The 23,086-nt window shown below is 43.6% G+C and overlaps 1 protein-coding gene across 1 annotated transcript in view; it reads right to left on the minus strand.

The window, feature by feature from the left end:
- nktr (natural killer cell triggering receptor) overlaps positions 1–23,086 on the minus strand; it is a 76,189-nt gene that overhangs the window by 33,621 nt on the left and 19,482 nt on the right. The window contains 2 exon segments of the mRNA XM_065006863.1: positions 396–440; positions 3,636–3,743. Of these exon segments, the coding sequence (XP_064862935.1) occupies positions 396–440; positions 3,636–3,743 (153 nt within the window).

Genomic DNA, 23,086 nt, shown 5'->3' on the forward strand with positions numbered 1-23,086 from the left:
AGTGGTACAGGTTGACATTGTGTTACTGAGCTGAGGACAGTCTCTTACCTTCTCATTTTGCAAAAGACCACACTCTATAAATAAAAGAATATGTTGAACATTTTAGGCAGGAAGATTGGAGCTTGAAATAAAGAAAATAGATTAGCGTCTCCATGCTGAATCACAAAGCTCACTACTAGATACGTTGACTAGATGGAAGGCAATACAACAAAGAGTTAACAGCACAACTTAAAACTGGCAGCTCACCACCAGTTACCTATCTGTCTGTCCATGCAACTACAGGCATGCAGTTGTAGTCTCTAAGATAGAGGTGCACAGCAGCATATTATTTTTTAGATATGAATTCAAAGGGAGATTTACGGTATTATATCCGATTAATAGATCCTACTCCTTACCTTCAAAGTAGCCTCCATATATGGATTCCCCTCCTCTTCCATTGCCTGCAAGAAGATTAAACAGTGAGTTTCCAACATGGCACAGAACAGTAAGAATGTATGGAAATCACGGCAGGGTAAATCAGGGCATCAGATAAATAAATAATAATAAAATAATAATAAATTACCGTTCAAAAGTTTGGGGTCACTTAGAAACTTAGAAACGTTTTTTTTTTTTAAAGGCACATTTTTTTTGTCCATTAAAATAACATCAAATTGATCAGAAATACAGTGTAGACATTGTTAATGTTGTAAATGACTATTGCAGCTGGAAACGGCAGATTTTTTCATGGAATATCTACATAGGCACATTATCAGCAACCATCACTCCTCCCAGTGAAGAGGTGACTCTGGGATGCTGGCCTTCTAGGCAGAGTTGCAAAGAAAAGCCATATCTCAGACTGGCCAATAAAAATAAAAGAATAAGATGGACAAAATAACAGACAGACAGACACTGGACAGAAGAACTTTGCCTAGAAGGCCAGCATCCCGGAGTCGCCTCTTCACTGTTGACTGGTGCTTTGCGGGTACTATTTAATGAAATGTAATTTGAGGACTTGTGAGGCATCTATTTCTCAAACTAGACACTAAATGTACTTGTCCTCTTGCTCAGTTGTGCACCGGGGTCTCCCACTCATCTTTCTATTCTGGTTAGAGCCAATTTGCGCTGTTCTGTGAAGGGAGTAGTACACCGTGTTGTACGAGATCTTCAGTTTCTTGTCAATTTCTCATATGGAATAATAGCCTAGACTGAAGAGTTTCAGAAGAAAGGTCTTCGTTTGTGGCCATTTTGAGCCTGTAATCGAACCCACACATGCTGATGCTCCAGATACTCAACTAGTCTAAAGGAGGCCAGTTGTATTGCTTCTTTAATCAGAACAGTTTTCAGCTGTGCTAACATAATTGCAAAAGGATTTTCTAATGATCAAATAGACTTTTAAAATTATAAACTTGGATTAGCTAACACAACGTGCCATTGGAACACAGGAGTGATGGTTGCTGATAATGGGCCTCTGTACGCCTATGTAGATATTCCATTGGAACACAGGACTGATGGTTGCTGATAATGTAGATATTCCATTATAAAAAAATCAGCCGTTTCCAGCTACAATAGTCATTTACAACATTAACAATGTCTGCACTCTATTTCTGATCAATTTGATCTTATTTTAATGGACAAAAAAACATGTTTTTCTTTCACACTAACACACTACTGGTCAACAATTTTACAACACCTACTCATTCAAGGGTTTTTCTTTATTTTTACAATTTTCTACATTGTAGAATAATAGTGAAGACATCAAAACTATGAAATAACACAAATGGAATCATGTAGTAACCAAAAAATGTGTTAAACAAATCAAAATATATTTTAGATTCTTCAAAGTAGCCACCCTTTGGCACTAATGAGAGCTTTGCACACTCTTGGCGTTATCTCAACCAGCTTTAAGAGGTAAGGGGTAGTCACCTGGAATGCATTTCAATTAACAGGTGTGCCTTCTTAAAAGTTCATTTGTGGAATTTCTTTCCTCCTTAATGCATTTGAGACAATCAGTTGTGTTGTGACAAGGTAGGGGGGTATTTGGTAAAAGACCAAGTCCATATTATGTCAAGAACAGCTCAAAAAAGCAAAGAGAAACGACAGTCCATCAATACTTTAAGACATGAAGGTCAGTCAATACGGAAAATTTCAAGAACTTTGAAAGTTTCTTCATGTGCAGTCGCAAAAACCATCAAGCCCTATGATGAAACTGGATCTCATGAGGACTACCACAGGAAAGGACCTTGGCTGCAGAGGATAAGTTCATTACAGTTAACTGCACCTCAGCCCCTCAGATTGCAGCCCAAATAAATGCTTCACAGAGTTCAAGTAACAGACACATCTCAACATCAACTGTTCAGAAGAGACTGCGTTGATCAGGCCTTCATGGTCAAATTGCTGCAAAGAAACCACTACTTAAGAACACCAATAAGAAGAAGAGACTTGCTTGGGCTGAGAAACACAAGCAATGGACATTAGGTGGAAATATGTCCTTTGGTTTGATGAGTCCAAATGTGAGATTTTTGCTTCCAACTGCCGTATCTTTGTGAGACGCAGAGTAGGTGAATCCACCTTGAAGCATGGAGCAGGTGTGATGGTGTGTGGGTGCTTTGCTGGTGGCGACACTGTCGGTGATTTATTTTGAATTCAAGGCAAACTTAACCAGCATGGCTACCAAAGCACTCTGCAGCGATATGCCATCCCGTCTGGTTTGGGCTCAACAGGACAATGACCCAAAACACACATCCATGCTGTGTAAGGGCTAATTGACCAAGAGTGATCACCCGACCTCAACCCAATTGAGATGGTTTGGGATGAGTTGGACCACAGAGTGAAGGAAAATCAGCCAACAATTGCCCAGCATATGTGTGAACTGTTGGAAAAATATTCCTCATTCAGCTTATTGAGAGAATGCCAAGAGTTTGCAAAGCTGTCATCAAGGCAAAGGGTGGCTACTTTGAAGAATCTCAAATATCAAATATAGTTTGATTTGTTGAACACTTTGTTGGTTACCACATGATTCCATATGTGTTATTTCATAGTTTTGATGTCTTCACTATTATTCTACAATGTAGAAAATAGTACAAATAAAGAAAAACCCTTGAATGAGTAGATGTCCAAACTTTTGACTGGTACTGTATGTATATTACACAATATATTGTGCAGGTTTACCCTATGAAGATGTAATATATTGTGTAGGTTTACCCTATGAAGATGTAATATATTGTGCAGGTTTACCCTATGAAGATGTAATATATTGTGCAGGTTTACCCTATGAAGATGTAATATATTGTGCAGGTTTACCCTATGAAGATGTAATATATTGTGCAGGTTTACCCTATGAAGATGTAATATATTGTGCAGGTTTACCCTATGAAGATGTAATATATTGTGCAGGTTTACCCTATGAAGATGTAATATATTGTGCAGGTTTACCCTATGAAGATGTAATATATTGTGTAGGTTTACCCTATGAAGATGTAATATATATTTACCCTATGAAGATGTAATATATTGTGTAGGTTTACCCTATGAAGATGTAATATATTGTGCAGGTTTACCCTATGAAGATGTAATATATTGTGCAGGTTTACCCTATGAAGATGTAATATATTGTGCAGGTTTACCCTATGAAGATGTAATATATTGTGCAGGTTTACCCTCGGTGAAGTCTCCTCCCTGTATCATGAAGTTCTTTACAACTCTGTGAAATGTGGAGCCTTTAAAACACAGCTTTTTCCCTGTGCTTTTTCCAGTTCCTCTCTCACCTGTAAAAACACAGTTACAGAATTAACTAAATGTTTGAAGTTGTAATAGTCATATGTACAGGCTACACATGGGTATACAACATCCAACCAAAATGCTTACTGCTTGTTCCTTCTCCACAATAAGACAAAATAAAATATAATCATAGGAACATAAAGAGAATGGCTCAGTAGAATAGAATAAATGTTTAAGCATAATACAGGAAGTCAATTTATACTCCAATATTTTATACTTCCAACACGTCTCATGTCCTTTTGGGGAACGGAGGATTGGGGGGCAAGTTTCAATTGGGGAACGGAGGATTGGGGGGCAAGTTTCAATTGGGGAACGGAGGATTGGGGGGCAAGTTTCAATTGTGCAGTATTTAACACTCATAATAAGAGTCTGGTAGCAGCAGTTGAGATGTGTGTGTGTAGCGTGTGTGTGTAGCGTGTGTGTGTGTAGCGTGTGTGTGTGTAGCGTGTGTGTGTGTAGCGTGTGTGTGTAGCGTGTGTGTATAGCGTGTGGATGAAGGTTATTATTTTAAACAAAAACACTTTTTTTTTTGTAAACTGAAATAAAACAAACCCGTTACTAAAAGTATTATTTTGAATCTTATTATCTTAAAAACCCCAACTATTATCGTAGACCCCAGAACAAACTAAAATAAAAACCATCATGAATTACATTAGGTGTTAGTTTTTTCTCTCCATTTTGGGCTAAATCAACTAAAAACGTTTTTAAATGATGTTTAAGTTTTTTTTTCAAGCCTCAATCTGGGGGGGTGATGTCACATTGACTTTCCCTTCTTAGACGTTGCAAACATCAAGCAACGGTAGAGTGCCACGTCAAGCAACGGTAGAGTGCCACGTCAAGCAACGGTAGAGTGCCACGTCAAGCAACGGTAGAGTGCCACGTCAAGCAACGGTAGAGTGCCACGTCAAGCAACGGTAGAGTGCCACGTCAAGCAACGGTAGAGTGCCACGTCAAGCAACGGTAGAGTGCCATGTCAAGCAACGGTAGAGTGCCATGTCAGACTGTGCAGTTGGGCACCAGACAGCTATAACACGTTGGTCATGTTCCTCTGCTCAGACGTTGCCAACTGGATCTTACATCTGGATAGGTATCAGCTAACCACAACATATAGCTATAGCAGTCTGGTGTCCGATTGCACAGTCGATGACAATGCATGCACCCATTGGTTGATGCATGCAATGTATTGTACAGTCGATGACAATGCATGCACCCATTGGTTGATGCATGCAATGTCTGAGTAGGGGAACCATGATGCGGTTAGCTGATACGTAAAATAACAGGTTTTGTAAGCTCTGGCAGAAGTCAGCAACTTCTGAGCAGAGGAACGCAATAGTTAGCTCTCACAATTAATAAATAAATAAATTAATAAAAAATGAAAATGTGAAATGTCTTCAGTCAATAATTATTCAACCCCTTTGCTATGGCCTAAATAAGTTCAGGAGTAAACATTTGCTTAACTAAAGTCACATAATAATTTGCATGGACTCACTGTGTGCAATAACAGTATTTAACATGATTTTTGAATGGACTAACACATCTCTTTACCCCACACACACAATTATCTATAAGGTCCCTCAGTAGAGCAGTGAATTTCAAACACAGATTCAACAACAAAGACCAAGGAGGTTTTTCCTCGCAAAGAAGGGCCCTGGTAGAATGGTAAAAAAAAGAAAAAGACATTGAATCCATCTTTCAGTATGGTGAAGTTATTAATTACACACCACCCGAAGTATCAATACACCCAGTCACTACAAAGATACAGGCGTCCTTCCTAACTCAGTTGCCGGAGAGGAAGGAAACTGCTCAGGGATTTCACAATGAGGCCAATGGTGACTTTAAAACAGTTAAAGGAGTTTAATGGCTGTGATGGGAGAAAACTGAAGCCTGGTCAACAACATTGTAATTTCTCCACAATTCTAACCAATACACGTGATTAGCAAACGTTATAGCGGGTGTAGCGAAATGCTGCAGTCGACAAGGTTGTTCTGGCTCGGAGTTATATAATGAGCGAACGTTGTGTCAAATGGACAATGTGCCGATCCTCTCCAACCTGGCAGGGTATAATTTGATATGAAATCTTTTCTTAATTTATAGACTAATCAACGCTGATCAGGCCTGATCCTGGCCGATATGCAGCCCCCTAGCTGAGAAAACCCCCCAAATCCCTGCTAAGTAGAATAGTAGCCTAGGCTATACAGTGTCTATGAATGCCCATGTGGTAGCCACCGTTTGTAAAACAGGCAATTGACTTTTAATCCCAGTCATTTGGTGACATTAAATTGTGTTAATGCAGATAATTTTACGTAAACGTGGTTTTGCAGATTTCACACTTACGAAATAAACCAAAACTTGTTTCTCACACTACCAAATCAAATTGTATTGGTCACATACATGTGATTAGCAGATGTTATTGCAGGTGTAGTGAAATGTTTGTTTTTCTAGCTCCAACAGTGCAGTAATATCTAACCAGTGATATCTAACAAATTACACAATATATACCCAACACACACAAATCTAAGTAGGAATGAAGACAATATACATATGGACGAGCGATGTCAGAGCAGAACGGACTAAGATACCGTAGAATAGTAAAGAATACAGTATATACACGAGATGAGTAATGCAAGATATGAAAATATCTTTAAGTGACGAAGAATATAGATGACAGTATCTACATATGAGATGAGTAATGCAAGATATGTAACTTTAAAGTGACTAGTGTTCCTTTCTTGAAAGTGGCCAGTGATTTCTAGTCTATAGGCAGCAGCCTCTAAATGTGCTAGTGATGGCTGTTTAACAGTCTGATGGCCTTGAGATAGAAGCTGGGTTTCAGTCTCTCGGTCCCAGCTTTGATGCACCTGTACTGACCTCGCCTTCTGGATGTTAGCGGGGTGAACAGGCCGTAGCTCGAGTGGTTGATGTCCTTGATGATCTCCTTGGCCTTCCTGTGACAATGGGTGCTGTAGGTGTCCTGGAGGGCGGGCAGTTTGCCCCTGGTAATGCTTTGGGCAGACCGCACCACCCTCTGGAGTGCCTTGCGGTGGCGGACGGTGAAATTGCCGTACCAAGTGGTGATACAGCCCGATAGGATGCGCACAATGGTACATCTGTAAAAGTTTGTGAGGGTCTTAGGGGCCAAGCCAAATTTCTTCAGCCTCCGGAGGTTGAAGAGGCGCTGTTGCGCCTTGTTCACCACACTGTGTGAGGGTGGTCCATTCCAGTTTGTCAGTGATGTGCACACCAAGGAACTTGAAGCTTTCCACCTTCTCCACTGCGGTCCAGTCAATGTAGATAGGGGGGTGCACCCTCTGCTGCTTCCTGAAGTCATCGATTATGTCCTTTGTTTTGTTAATGTTGAGTGAGGTTGTTTTCCAGGCGCCACACTACCAGAGCCCTCACCATGTTTTCCAGGCTCAACACTACCAGAGCCCTCACCTCCTCCCTATGTTTTCCAGGCGCCACACTACCAGAGCCCTCACCTCCTCCCTATGTTTTCCAGGCGCCACACTACCAGAGCCCTCACCTCCTCCCTATAGGCTGTTTCATCATCGTTGGTAATCAAGCCTACTACTGTTGTGTCATCTGCAAACTTGATGATTGAGCTGGAGACGTGCTTGGCCACGCAGTCATGGGTGAACAGGAAGTACCCGAGGGGGCTGAGCACGCACCCTTGTGGGGCCCCAGTGTTGAGGATTAGCGGAGTGGAGCTGATGTTTCCTGCCTTCACCACCTGGGAACGCCCGTCAGGATGTCCAGGATCCAGTTGCACAGGGCGGGGTTCAGACCCAGGGCTTCGAGCTTAATGATGAGCTTGGAGGGTACTATGGTGTTAAATGCTGAGCTGTAGTCAATAAACAGTATTCTTGTACTGACGTTGCATCAAAAGGCAATTTGGAACTCGGTTGTGAGTGTTGCAATCAAGGGCAGTCAGTTTTTACGCACTACGCGCTTCAGCACTCAGCGGTCCGAGCTTGTGTGGTCTACCACTTCGCAGCTGAGCCGTTGTTGCTCCTAGACGCTTCCACTTCACAATAACAGCACTTTAAGTTGACCGGGGCAACTCTAGCAGGGCAGATATTTAAACTGACTTGTTGGAAAGGTGACATCCTATGACGGTGCCACGTTGAAAGTCACTGAGCTCTTCAGTAAGGCCATTCTACTGCTAATGTTTGTCTATGGAGATTGAATTGCTGTATGCTCAATTGTATACACCGGTCAGCAACGGGTGTGGCCGAATCCACTCATTTTGAAGGGGTGTCCACATACTAGCGTAGCTTGTCTACAGTTTTGTTGGTGTATCGAGTCAGTCGGATGTTTCTATAGGCAGTCATTTCTGTTTCTGTGTGTAAAGGGAGCGGATTGAGACGTGACATTTACTCCTTGAGGTGCTGACTTGCTGCACCCTCGACAACTACTGTGATTATCATTATTTGATGCTGGTCATTTATGAACATCTTGGCCATGTTCTGTTATAATCTCCACCCGGCACAGCTAGAAGAGGACTGGTCACCCCTCATAGCCTGGTTCCTCTCTAGGTTTCTTCTTAGGTTTTGGCCTTTCTAGGGAGTTTTTCCTAGCCACCGTGCTTTTACACCTGCATTGTTTGCTGTTTGGGGGTTTAGGCTGGTTTTCTGTACAGTACTTTGAGATATCAGCTGATGTACGAAGGGCTTTATAAAAAAATATATATATAAAAAAAGAGAATGTAGGGAGAAGAACTGTGACCACTGGTCACTTTTTTGTTGGAGTCTCTAATGCACATAACACATGGAAGGAACACTCAAATCTACGAGAATTAACAGTTGTCTTCGAGAGAAGAGAGATGGATTGAGATGTGAGGGGGTGTCGATCCCCCTTCCTAAATATCACTCATATTTAGGAAGGGGGAATGGCAAATACAATGTAAGTAATTGAATTTATGTACCCCTAATTGCACCGAATACATCTGTTTATCCTACAGCTATTGTAAACAGTAATCATGAGCCTATAAACCAAAGTTACAGTGTTAGCACTGAGGTGGTGTGCAATAGTAGGAAGACCACATTATGCAGCTCACCCTGCACTATCAGCTCCACTTGTGTGTAGAAGGTAGTTGTTAGGTTAGACTACTCGTTGGTTATTACTGCATGGTCGGATCTAGAAGCACAAGCATTTCGCTACACTCGCGTTAACATCTGCTAACCATGTGTATGTGACAAATAAAATTTGAATACCATGAGTAAGTCTTCCTCTGATATGCTTCCCAGTAAAGCATTAAAAACAATCAAGTAACCCAGAAAAGTGCAAAAAAAAATAGCACATATTAATATATGTAGCCTAAGAAACAAGGTCCATGAAGTCAATAACTTGCTTGTAACAGATGTCATTCCTATTCTGACTATCTCTGAAACTCACGTAGAGAATACCTTGATGATACAGTGGTAGCAATACATGGTTATAACATCTACAGAAAATACAAATGCCAACGTGGGCGCTGTTGCAGTCTATATTCAGAACCACATTCCTGTAAAGCTTAGAGACGATCTAACGTTAAATACTGTTGAAGTAATATGGCTACAGGTTCATCTGCCTCACCTAAAGCCCATTCTGGTGGGAAGCTGCTATAGACAGTCAGTATCTGGGTAATGTTAAATACTGTTGAAGTAATATGGCTACAGGTTCATCTGCCTCACCTAAAGCCCATTCTGGTGGGAAGCTGTTATAGACCACCAAGTGCTAACAGTCAGTATCTGGATAATGTGTGAGAAATGCTTGATAATGTATGTGATATCAACAGAGAAGGATATTTTCTGGGTGATTTAAATATTGACTGGTAATCATCAAGCTGCCCACTCAGGAAAAAAACTTTGAGCTGTAACCAGTGCCTCCAACCTGGATCATGTTGTCAGTCAACCTACCAGGGTAGTTACAAACAGCACAGGAATTAAATCAACATGTATTGGTCACATATTTACTAATGTTGCAAATATTTGCTACAAAGCAATATCCAAATACATGTAGTGATCACAGCATAATATCCATATGTAGGAAAACCAAAGTTCCAAAGGATGGGCCTGATATACTGTATCAGAGGTCATACAATAGGTTTTGTAGTGATTCCTATGTTGATGATGTAAAGAATATTTGTTGGTCTGTGGTGAGTAATGAGCAGCAACCAGACGCTGCACTTGACACATTTATGAAATTCCTTCCATTCCAGTTACTAATAAGCATGCACCCATTAAGAAAATGACTGTAAAAACTGTTAAATCCCCTTGGATTGATGAGGAACTGAAACATTGTATGGTTGAGAGGGATGAGGCAAAAGGTATGGCAATTAAGTCTGGCAGCCCAACTGATTGGCAAACGTACTGCAAATTATGAAATCACGTGACTAAACTAATTAAAAGGAAACTACACTATGAAACAAAGATAAATTATGTAAAGAATGATAATAAAAAGCTTTGGGGCACCTTAAATGAAATTTTGGGGAAAAAAGCTAACTCTGCTCCTTCATTCATTGAATCAGATGGCAAGATAAGCAAACATGCCAGCAACAAACACTGACACTGTACATCCAAGTATATTGGACCAAATTATGACACGAATTGTACATTTGAATTCCGTAAAGTCAGTGTGGAAGAGGTGAAAATTGTATTGTCTATCAACAATGACAAGCCACCGGGGTCTGACAACTTGGATGGAAATATTACTGAGGATAATAGCAGACGATATTGCCACATCTTCAGTTTAAGCGGACTATGGAGCGTGTGCCCTCAGGCCTGGAGGGAAGCTAGTCATTCCGCTACCTAAGAATAGTAAAGCCCCCTTTACTGGCTCAAATAGCCGACCAATCAGCCTGTTACCAAACCTTAGTATTTGACCAGATACAATGTTATTATACAGTAAACAAATTGACAGACTTTCAGCTTATAGGGAAGGACATTTAACAATCACAGCACTGACACAAATGACTGATGATTGGCTGAGAGAAATTGATGAAATGATTGTGGGTGCGGTCTTGCTAGACTTCCGTGCAGTTTCTGTCTGCTGCTGGAAAAACTTGTGTGTTATGGCTTTTCACCCCCTGCTATAATGTGGATAAAGAGGTACTTTTCTAACAGAACACAGAGTGTTCTTTAACGGCAGCCTCACTAATATAATCCACTTAGTATCAGGAATTCCCCAGGGTAGGTGTTTAGGCCCCTTGCTTTCTCAATTTTTACTAACGACTGACTGTGTCTATGTATGCAGATGACTCAACAATATCCACGTCAGCTACTACAGCGACTGACATGACTGCAACACTCAACAAAGAGCTGCAGTTAGTTTCAGAGTGGGTGGCAAGGAATAAGTTAGTCATAAATATTTCTAAAACTAAAAGCATTGTATTTGGAACAAAACACTCACTAAACCCTAAACCTCAACTAAATCTTGTAATGAATAATGTGGAAATTGAGCAAGTTGAGGTGACTAAACTGTTTGGAGTAACACTAGATTGCAAACTCATGGTCAAAACATATTGATGCAGTAGTAGCTAAGATGGAGAGAAATCTGTCTATAATAAAGCGCTACTCTGCCTTCTTAGCAACACTATCAACAAGGCAGGTCCTACAGGCCCTAGTTTCTACCTTCTTAACAGCACTATCAACAAGACAGGTCCTACAGGCCCTAGTTTCTACCTTCTTAACAACACTATCAACAAGGCAGGTCCTACAGGCCCTAGTTTCTACCTTCTTAACAGCACTATCAACAAGGCAGGTCCTACAGGCCCTAGTTTCTACCTTCTTAACAGCACTATCAACAAGGCAGGTCCTACAGGCCCTAGTTTTGTTGCACCTGGACTACTGTTCAGTCGTGTGGTCATGTGACAAAAAAAGGACGTAGGAAAATTTAAATTTGCTCAAAACAGGGCATCACGGCTGGCCCTTGGATACACACAGAGAGCTAATATTAATAATATGCACGTCAATCTCTCCTGGCTGAAAGTGGAGGAGAGATGGACTTCATCACTACTTGTATTTGTGAGAAGTATTGACATGTTGAATGCACTGAGCTGTCTGTCTAAACTACTGGCACACAGCTCAGATACCCATGCATGCCCCACAAGACATTCCACAAGAGGTATCTTCACAGACCAAGTCCAGAACAGAATATGGGAGGCGCTCAGTACTACATCGAGCCATTACTACATGGAACTCTATTCCACATCAGGTAACTGATGCAGCAGTAAAATTAGATTTTAAAAAGCAGATAAAAAAAACACCTTATGGCAGACACATACATACACATGGATTTAGTACTGTAGATGTGTGGTAGTGGTGGAGTAGGGGCCTGAGGGCACACAGTGTGTTGTAGATATGTGGTAGTGGTGGAGTAGGGGCCTGAGGGCACACAGTGTGTTGTAGATGTGTGGTAGTGGTGGAGTAGGGGCCTGAGGGCACACAGTGTGTTGTAGATGTGTGGTAGTGGTGGAGTAGGGGCCTGAGGGCACACAGTGTGTTGTAGATGTGTGGTAGTGGTGGAGTAGGGGCCTGAGGGCACACAGTGTGTTGTAGATGTGTGGTAGTGGTGGAGTAGGGGCCTGAGGGCACACAGTGTGTTGTAGATGTGTGGTAGTGGTGGAGTAGGGGCCTGAGGGCACACAGTGTGTTGTAGATATGTGGTAGTGGTGGAGTATGGGCCTGAGGGCACACAGTGTGTTGTAGATATGTGGTAGTGGTGGAGTAGGGGCCTGAGGGCACAGTGTGTTGGGAGATCTGTGAATGTATTGTATTGTTTTAAAAATTGTATAAACTGCCTTAATTTTGCTGGACCCCAGGAAGAGTATCTGCTGCCTTGGCAGGAACTAATGGGGATCCATAATAAACCCAAGGAAGAGTAGCTGCTGCCTTGGCAGGAACTAATGGGGATCCATAATAAACCCCAGGAAGAGTAGCTGCTGCCTTGGCAGGAACTAATGGGGATCCATAATAAATACAACAGAAATACACAGGCAAAGACAGACCGACATGGGGACAACCGAGACCGGCTACATCACCCTCGCCCCCTTCCTCCCCTATCATCTCCTCCCACACATGTCCCCGTCAGCATGCTTTGTCTCTCTGGAAGCCTGTCCCGGTGTCTCTTATTGGAATTTAAAGGAAACCGAAACCCCTGTAAACACCACTTGAACTGGAGAGAAATGTGTGAGCGTCGGGAAACTGTCCAAAAGCACAACCCTCCCTTTATATATGAGCAGAGGAGAAGGGGTCTAATTTCCCATCCTAACACCTCCCACAGCTTGCCAGAGAGACAGAGACCCACTGTGCTTTAAAATCCTGTCTCCAGCCACCAGGCAACCTGTTATTATCTGAACAGTCATCAGGTTTATGAAACTCTCTCATGTGGTTTAACACACTCATTAACACCATCTGAAGGCAGTCAGAAACCAGCCTATAGTACACTTACAACCACTCCAACAGTCCAGAATGTATCGCATACTGAGGGCAGGAGGTAGCCTAGTGGTTAGAGCATTGAACCATTAACAGAAAAGTCACAAATATGTCTGTGCCCTTGAGCAAGGCACTTAACTCTAATTTGCTCCAGGGGAGCCGTACTTTTATGGCTGACCCTGTAAAACAACACATTTCTGGTGTATGTGTAAAAACAAACATTACAAATATATATTATTTTACATTTAACACACAGTGCATTCGCAAAGGATTCAGAACCCTTGACTTTTTACACATTGTTACATTACAGCCTTATTTTATTGTACCTTTATTTAACCAGGTAGGCTAGTTGAGAACAAGTTCTCATTTGCAACTGCGACCTGGCCAAGATAAAGCATAGCAGTGTGAACAGACAACAACACAGAGTTACACATGGAGTAAACAATTAACAAGTCAATAACACAGTAGAAGAAAAAAGAAAAAAAGACAGTCTATATACATTGTGTGCAAAAGGCATGAGGAGGTAGGCGAATAATTACAATTTTGCAGATTAACACTGGAGTGATAAATGATCAGATGGTCATGTACAGGTAGAGATACTGGTGTGCAAAAGAGCAGAAAAGTAAATAAATATAAACAGTATGGGGATGAGGTAGGTAAAAATGGGTGGGCTATTTACCGATTAGACTATGTACAGCTGCAGCAATCGGTTAGCTGCTCAGATAGCAGATGTTTGAAGTTGGTGAGGGAGATAAAAGTCTCCAACTTCAGCGATTTTTGCAATTTGTTTCTGTCACAGGCAGCAGAGAACTGGAACGAAAGGCGGCCAAATGAGGTGTTGGCTTTAGGGATGATCAGTGAGATACACCTGCTGGAGGGCGTGCTACGGGTGGGTGTTGCCATCGTGACCAGTGAACTGAGATAAGGCGGAGCTTTACATAGCATGGACTTGTAGATGACCTGGAGCCAGTGGGTCTGGCGTCGAATATGTAGCGAGGGCCAGCCGACTAGAGCATACAGGTCGCAGTGGTGGGTGGTATAAGGTGCTTTAGTAACAAAATGGATGGCACTGTGATAAACTGCATCCAGTTTGCTGAGTAGAGTATTGGAACTTCCGGCGCCGACAGAGATGGCCGCCTCGCTTCGCGTTCCTAGGAAACTATGCAGTTTTTTGTTTTTTTTACGTGTTATTTCTTACATTAGTACCCCAGGTCATCTTAGGTTTCATTACATACAGTCGAGAAGAACTACTGAATATAAGATCAGCGTCAACTCACCATCAGTACGACCAAGAATATGTTTTCCGCGACGCGGATCCTGTGTTCTGCCTTACAAACAGGACAACGGAATGGATCGCATGCAGCGACCCAAGGAAACGACTCCGAAAAAGAGGGAAACGTTGCGGCCTTCTGGTCAGACTCCGAAAAAGGGCACATCGCGCACCACTCCCCAGCATTCTTCTTGCCAATGTCCAGTCTCTTGACAACAAGGTTGATGAAATCCGAGCAAGGGTAGCATTCCAGAGGGACATCAGAGACTGCAACGTTCTCTGCTTCACAGAAACATGGCTTACTGGGAAGACGCTATCCGATGCGGTGCAGCCAACGGGTTTCTCCACGCATCGCGCTGACAGAAACAAACATCTTTCTGGTAAGAAGAGTGGCGGGGGCGTATGCCTCATGACTAACGAGACATGGTGTGATGAAGGAAACATACAGGAACTCAAATCCTTCTGTTCACCTGATTTAGAATTCCTCACAATCAAATGTAGACCGCATTATCTTCCAAGAGAATTCTCTTCGATTATAATCACAGCCGTATATATCCCCCCCCAAGCAGACACGTCGATGGCTCTGAACGAACTTTATTTAACTCTTTGCAAACTGGAAACCATTTATCCGGAGGCTGCATTCATTGTAGCTGGGGATTTTAACAAAGCTAATCTGAAAACAAGACTCCCTAAATTTTATCAGCATATCGATTGCGCAACCAGGGTGGTAAAACCTTGGATCACTGTTACTCTAACTTCCGCGACGCATATAAGGCCCTGCCCCGCCCCCCTTTCGGAAAAGCTGACCACGACTCCATTTTGTTGATCCCTGCCTACAGGCAGAAACTGAAACAAGAGGCTCCCACGCTGAGGTCTGTCCAACGCTGGTCAGACCAAGCTGACTCCACACTCCAAGACTGCTTCCATCACGTGGACTGGGACATGTTTCGTATTGCGTCAGATAAAAATATTGACGAATACGCTGATTCGGTGTGCGAGTTCATTAGAACGTGCGTTGAAGATGTCGTTCCCATAGCAACGATAAAAACATTCCCTAACCAGAAACCGTGGATTGATGGCAGCATTCGCGTGAAACTGAAAGCGCGAACCACTGCTTTTAATCAGGGCAAGGTGTCTGGCAACATGACCGAATACAAACAGTGCAGCTATTCCCTCCGCAAGGCTATTAAACAAGCTAAGCGTCAGTACAGAGACAAAGTAGAATCTCAATTCAACGGCTCAGACACACGAGGCATGTGGCAGGGTCTACAGTCAATCACGGACTACAAGAAGAAACCCAGCCCAGTCACGGACCAGGATGTCTTGCTCCCAGGCAGACTAAATAACTTTTTTGCCCGCTTTGAGGACAATACAGTGCCACTGACACGGCCTGCAACGAAAACATGCGGTCTCTCCTTCACTGCAGCCGAGGTGAGGTGAGTAAGACATTTAAACGTGTTAACCCTCGCAAGGCTGCAGGCCCAGACGGCATCCCCAGCCGTGCCCTCAGAGCATGCGCAGACCAGCTGGCCGGTGTGTTTACGGACATATTCAATCAATCCCTATACCAGTCTGCTGTTCCCACATGCTTCAAGAGGGCCACCATTGTTCCTGTTCCCAAGAAAGCTAAGGTAACTGAGCTAAACGACTACCGCCCCGTAGCACTCACTTCCGTCATCATGAAGTGCTTTGAGAGACTAGTCAAGGACCATATCACCTCCACCCTACCTGACACCCTAGACCCACTCCAATTTGCTTACCGCCCAAATAGGTCCACAGACGATGCAATCTCAACCACACTGCACACTGCCCTAACCCACCTGGACAAGAGGAATACCTATGTGAGAATGCTGTTCATCGACTACAGCTCGGCATTCAACACCATAGTACCCTCCAAGCTCAAATCAAATCAAATTTTATTTGTCACATACACATGGTTAGCAGATGTTAATGCGAGTGTAGCGAAATGCTTGTGCTTCTAGTTCCGACAATGCAGTGATAACCAACAAGTAATCTAACTAACAATTCCAAAACTACTGTCTTATACACAGTGTAAGGGGATAAGGAATATGTACATAAGGATATATGAATGAGTGATGGTACAGAGCAGCATACAGTAGATGGTATCGAGTACAGTATATACATATGAGATGAGTATGTAGACAAAGTAAACAAAGTGGCATAGTTAAAGTGGCTAGTGACATAAGAATGCAGTCGATGATCTAGAGTACAGTATATACATATGCATATGAGATGAATAGTGTAGGGTAAGTAACATTATATAAGGTAGCATTGTTTAAAGTGGCTAGTGATATATTTACATAATTTCCCATCAATTCCCATTATTAAAGTGGCTGGAGTTGGGTCAGTGTCAATGACAGTGTGTTGGCAGCAGCCACTCAATGTTAGTGATTGCTGTTTAACAGTCTGATGGCCTTGAGATAGAAGCTGTTTTTCAGTCTCTCGGTCCCAGCTTTGATGCACCTGTACTGACCTCGCCTTCTGGATGATAGCGGGGGTGAACAGGCAGTGGTTCGGGTGGTTGATGTCCTTGATGATCTTTATGGCCTTCCTGTAACATCGGGTGGTGTAGGTGTCCTGGAGGGCAGGTAGTTTGCCCCGGTGATGCGTTGTGCAGACCTCACTACCCTCTGGAGAGCCTTACGGTTGAGGGCGGAGCAGTTGCCGTACCAGGCGGTGATACAGCCCGCCAGGATGCTCTCGATTGTGCATCTGTAGAAGTTTGTGAGTGCTTTTGGTGACAAGCCGAATTTCTTCAGCCTCCTGAGGTTGAAGAGGCGCTGCTGCGCCTTCTTCACGCATTCAGTTTGTCTGTGATGTGTATGCCGAGGAACTTAAAACTTGCTACCCTCTCCACTACTGATCCATCGATGTGGATAGGGGTGTTCCCTCTGCTGTTTCCTGAAGTCCACAATCATCTCCTTAGTTTTGTTGACACACCACACTCCGAGGGCCCTCACCTCCTCCCTGTAGGCCGTCTCGTCATTGTTGGTAATCAAGCCTACCACTGTTGTGTCATCCGCAAACTTGATGATTGAGTTGGAGGCGTGCATGGCCACGCAGTCGTGGGTGAACAGGAGTACAGGAGAGGGCTCAGAACGCACCCTTGTGGGGCCCCGTGTTGAGGATCAGCGGGGAGGAGATGTTGTTGCCTACCCTCACCACCTGTGGGCGGCCCGTCAGGAAGTCCAGTACCCAGTTGCACAGGGCGGGGTCGAGACCCAGGGTCTCGAGCTTGATGACGAGCTTGGAGGGTACTATGGTGTTGAATGCCGAGCTGTAGTCGATGAACAGCATTCTCACATAGGTATTCCTCTTGTCCAGGTGGGTTAGGGCAGTGTGCAGTGTGGTTGAGATTGCATCGTCTGTGGACCTATTTGGGCAGTAAGCAAATTGGAGTGGGTCTAGGGTGTCAGGTAGGGTGGAGGTGATATGGTCCTTGACTAGTCTCTCAAAGCACTTCATGATGACGGAAGTGAGTGCTACGGGGCGGTAGTCGTTTAGCTCAGTTACCTTAGCTTTCTTGGGAACAGGAACAATGGTGGCCCTCTTGAAGCATGTGGGAACAGCAGACTGGTATAGGGATTGATTGAATATGTCCGTAAACACACCGGCCAGCTGGTCTGCGCATGCTCTGAGGGCGCGGCTGGGGATGCCGTCTGGGCCTGCAGCCTTGCGAGGTTAACACGTTTAAATGTCTTACTCACCTCGGCTGCAGTGAAGGAGAGACCGCATGTTTTCGTTGCAGGCCGTGTCAGTGGCACTGTATTGTCCTCAAAGCGGGCAAAAAGTGATTTAGTCTGCCTGGGAGCAAGACATCCTGGTCCGTGACTGGGCTGGGTTTCTTCTTGTAGTCCGTGATTGACTGTAGACCCTGCCACATGCCTCTTGTGTCTGAGCCATTGAATTGAGATTCCACTTTGTCTCTGTACTGACGCTTAGCTTGTTTAATAGCCTTGGGAGGGAATAGCTGCATTGTTTATATTCGGACATATTACCAGACACCTTGCCCTGATTAAAAGCAGTGGTTCGCGCTTTCAGTTTCACGCGAATGCTGCCATCAATCCACGGTTTCTGGTTTGGGAATGTTTTTATCGTTGCTATGGGAACGACATCTTCGGCGCACGTTCTAATGAACTCAGCACACCGAATCAGCGTATTCGTCAATATTTCCATCTGACGCAATCTGAAACATGTCCCAGTCCACGTGATGGAAGCAGTCTTGGAGTGTGGAGTCAGCTTGGTCTGACCAGCGTTGGACAGACCTCAGCGTGGGAGCCTCTTGTTTTAGTTTCTGCCTGTAGGCAGGGATCAGCAAAATGGAGTCGTGGTCAGCTTTTCCGAAAGGGGCGGGGCAGGGCCTTATATGCGTCGCGAAGTTAGAGTAACAATGATCCAACCACCCCTGGTTGCGCAATCGATATGCTGGTAAAATTTAGGGAGTCTTGTTTTCAGATTAGCTTTGTTAAAATCCCCAGCTACAATGAATGCAGCCTCCGGATAAATGGTTTCCAGTTTGCAAAGAGTTAAATAAAGTTCGTTCAGAGCCATCGATGTGTCTGCTTGGGGGGGATATATACGGCTGTGATTATAATCGAGGAGAATTCTCTTGGAAGATAATGCGGTCTACATTTGATTGTGAGGAATTCTAAATCAGGTGAACAGAAGGATTTGAGTTCCTGTATGTTTCCTTCATCACACCATGTCTCGTTAGTCATGAGGCATACGCCCCCGCCACTCTTCTTACCAGAAAGATGTTTGTTTCTGTCGGTACGATGCGTGGAGAAACCCGTTGGCTGCACCGCCTCGGATAGCGTCTTCCCAGTAAGCCATGTTTCTGTGAAGCAGAGAACGTTGCAGTCTCTGATGTCCCTCTGGAATGCTACTCTTGCTCGGATTTCGTCAACCTTGTCGTCAAGAGACTGGACATTGGCAAGAAGAATGCTGGGGAGTGGTGCGCGATGTGCCCTTTTTGGAGTCTGACCAGAACACCGCCTCGTTTCCCTCTTTTTCGGAGTCGTTTCCTTGGGTCAGATCCATTCCGTTGTCCTGTTTGTAAGGCAGAACACCGGATCCGCGTCGCGAAAAACATATTCTTGGTCGTACTGATGGTGAGTTGGCGCTGATCTTATATTCAGTAGTTCTTCTCGACTGTATGTAATGAAACCTAAGATGACCTGGGGTACTAATGTAAGAAATAACACGTAAAAAAACAAAAAACTGCATAGTTTCCTAGGAACGCGAAGCGAGGCGGCCATCTCAGTCGGCGCCGGGGTCATCAAGCTCGAGACCCTGGGTCTCGACCCCGCCCTGTGCAACTGGGTACTGGACTTCCTGACGGGCCGCCCCCAGGTGGTGAGGATAGGCAACAACATCTCCTCCCGCTGATCCTCAACACGGGGCCCCACAAGGGTGCGTTCTGAGCCCTCTCCTGTACTCCCTGTTCACCCACGACTGCGTGGCCACGCACGCCTCCAACTCAATCATCAAGTTTGCGGACGACACAACAGTGGTAGGCTTGATTACCAACAACGACGAGACGGCCTACAGGGAGGAGGTGAGGGCCCTCGGAGTGTGGTGTCAGGAAAATAACCTCACACTCAACGTCAACAAAACTAAGGAGATGATTGTGGACTTCAGGAAACAGCAGAGGGAACACCCCCCTATCCACATCGATGGAACAGTAGTGGAGAGGATAGCAAGTTTTAAGTTCCTCGGCATACACATCACAGACAAACTGAATTGGTCCACTCACACGGACAGCGTCGTGAAGAAGGCGCAGCAGCGCCTCTTCAACCTCAGGAGGCTGAAGAAATTTGGCTTGTCACCAAAAGCACTCACAAACTTCTACAGATGCACAATCGAGAGCATCCTGGCGGGCTGTATCACCGCCTGGTACGGCAACTGCTCCGCCCTCAACCGTAAGGCTCTCCAGAGGGTAGTGAGGTCTGCACAACGCATCACCGGGGGCAAACTACCTGCCCTCCAGGACACCTACACCACCCGATGTTACAGGAAGGCCATAAAGTTCATCAAGGACATCAACCACCCGAACCACTGCCTGTTCACCCCGCTATCATCCAGAAGGCGAGGTCAGTACAGGTGCATCAAAGCTGGGACCGAGAGACTGAAAAACAGCTTCTATCTCAAGGCCATCAGACTGTTAAACAGCCACCACTAACATTGAGTGGCTGCTGCCAACACACTGTCATTGACACTGACCCAACTCCAGCCACTTAATAATGGGAAATGATGTAAATATATCACTAGCCACTTTAAACAATGCTACCTTATATAATGTTACTTACCCTACATTATTCATCTGATATGCATACGTATATACTGTACTCTACATCATCGACTGCATCCTTATGTAATACATGTATCACTAGCCACTTTAACTATGCCACTTTGTTTACTTTGTCTACATACTCATCTCATATGTATATACTGTACTCGATACCATCTACTGTATGCTGCTCTGTACCATCACTCATTCATATATCCTTATGTACATATTCTTTATCCCCTTACACTGTGTATAAGACAGTAGTTTTGGAATTGTTAGTTAGATTACTTGTTGGTTATCACTGCATTGTCGGAACTAGAAGCACAAGCATTTCGCTACACTCGCATTAACATCTGCTAACCATGTGTATGTGACAAATAAAATTGGATTGGATTTGATTTGATTTGAAGCTATTTTGTAGATGACATCGCCGAAGTCGAGGATCGGTAGGATAGTCAGTTTTACTAGGGTAAGTTTGGCGGCGTGAGTGAAGGAGGCTTTGTTGCAGAATAGAAAGCCGACTCTAGATTTGATTTTAGATTGGAGATGTTTGATATGAGTCTGGGTTTGGGAGAGACCTTTTTTGGTCCTATTTGTTTACCTATTTGTTTCTTTTCATCAGTTCTCTGTTATCTTTGCAAACGCTTGGTCTGTTTTCACACCTTTTTCTTTTCAATATTTTAGATGGGCTAACAATGCTAATAATAGTAATATAGGTAGGCCTAATCCTATTAAGTTTTTATCTTGGAATTCACAATGAACAATCCTGTCAAGGGGTCTAGGGTCTTCTCTCATTTGAAAAAGCTAAAAGCAGATGGGGTATTTTTTACAAGAGACCCATTTGCGCATTAAAGATCACTGAAGGCTACAAAACTCCAGGTTTAGTCAGGTTTTCCATTCAGACCTTCAAAGCCAGAGGGGTTGCACTTTTGGTTAATAAAATAATACATTTCTCTACTACTCATGTTATTTCAGACAGTGAGAGACACTTAATCACAACTGGAACCATTTGGCAAACACCTGTAGTATTGGTTAATGTATATGCTCCCATTTCTTATGTTGAATTTGCCAATGGGTTGCTGGGGGAAAATCCCTTCTCTGAACACCCATCTTTTGATATTTGGCAGGGGTCTGAATTGTGTTATTAGCCCTGCTTCAGACCACTCCAACCCCTGAACAATGTCTCATTCTGCTATGTCAAAGTCCTCAGATTTTAGGTTCAGAATGGGTGTACAGATCCCTGTACATTTCAGAATCAAGAGAGTATTCTTTCTTTTCACATGTACACCAAACTTTTTCTCATATTGACCATTTCTTCATTGATCATAAGTTACTTACAAATGTCAACTCTCCTGAATATTTACCCACTGTCATTTCTGACCATGGACCTTTAGCCCTATCAGGACAAACCCATTCTCCTCTCTGGAGATCCAATTCTCGTCTCCTGTCTGATGCAGACTTTTGTAATGTTATCTCCACTTCTATTGATCATTTTTCTTTTTTCAAATCAGACAATCTCAACCTCTCCTATGGGAATCACTTACGGCTTATTTTAGAGGAGAAATTATTTCTTATTCTTCTCATTTAAACAAAACTCGGAAAGCTAAACTTGACGAACTCTAAAGCCATCCTTGACTCAGACCATCAATATGCCCTGACACCATCCCCAGAGCTATATAAGCAACGCTTGAACTTACAATCTGAATTCGATCTCTTGTTCACCACTGAGGAAGAACGGTGACTATAGCATTCACGTGGTACCTACTGTGAACATAGCGACAGTGCAAGTCGCTTGCTCACACACAAATTAAAAATGCAGTGCTGCCTCCCTTCTGATTCCCCAAATGAAAGATTCCTTTCATAGCTTGTTATCTGACCCTACGGAGATCAATGACACCTTCAAATCTTTCTATTCCTCCCTGTATACATCAATTTCCATCAGATACTCCCACAGAATGGTGCCGGAGAGGGTGGCAGACATTTTACGTGCTCCTAACCAACAGTGTTATTTTGTTCGCTTTTTTTGCGTTGTAACTTAAAAATATTTTTTACATAATGTTGCTGCTAACGTCTCTTATGACCAAAAATAACTGCTGGACATCAGAACAGCGATTCCTCACCACAAACTGGTAGAAGCTTTTGACTTTAACAAATCCGACATGAAGGATATAGTGCTTTCCGGGAACAGGCCCAAATCCCCATCATTTGCGTGACGAGAAGATGGAGAAAAAGGGGGAGGAGGTCGGGCTGCATTCTGAGAATTCGTAGGCGATCGAGTAAACCCCCACTGCCGTCTGTTCTATTGGCAAACACGCAATCATTGGAAAATAAAATCGA

This window comes from Oncorhynchus nerka, linkage group LG22 (genome assembly GCF_034236695.1).
Source record: "Oncorhynchus nerka isolate Pitt River linkage group LG22, Oner_Uvic_2.0, whole genome shotgun sequence".
In the NCBI taxonomy this organism is placed as follows: Eukaryota; Metazoa; Chordata; class Actinopteri; order Salmoniformes; family Salmonidae; genus Oncorhynchus; species Oncorhynchus nerka.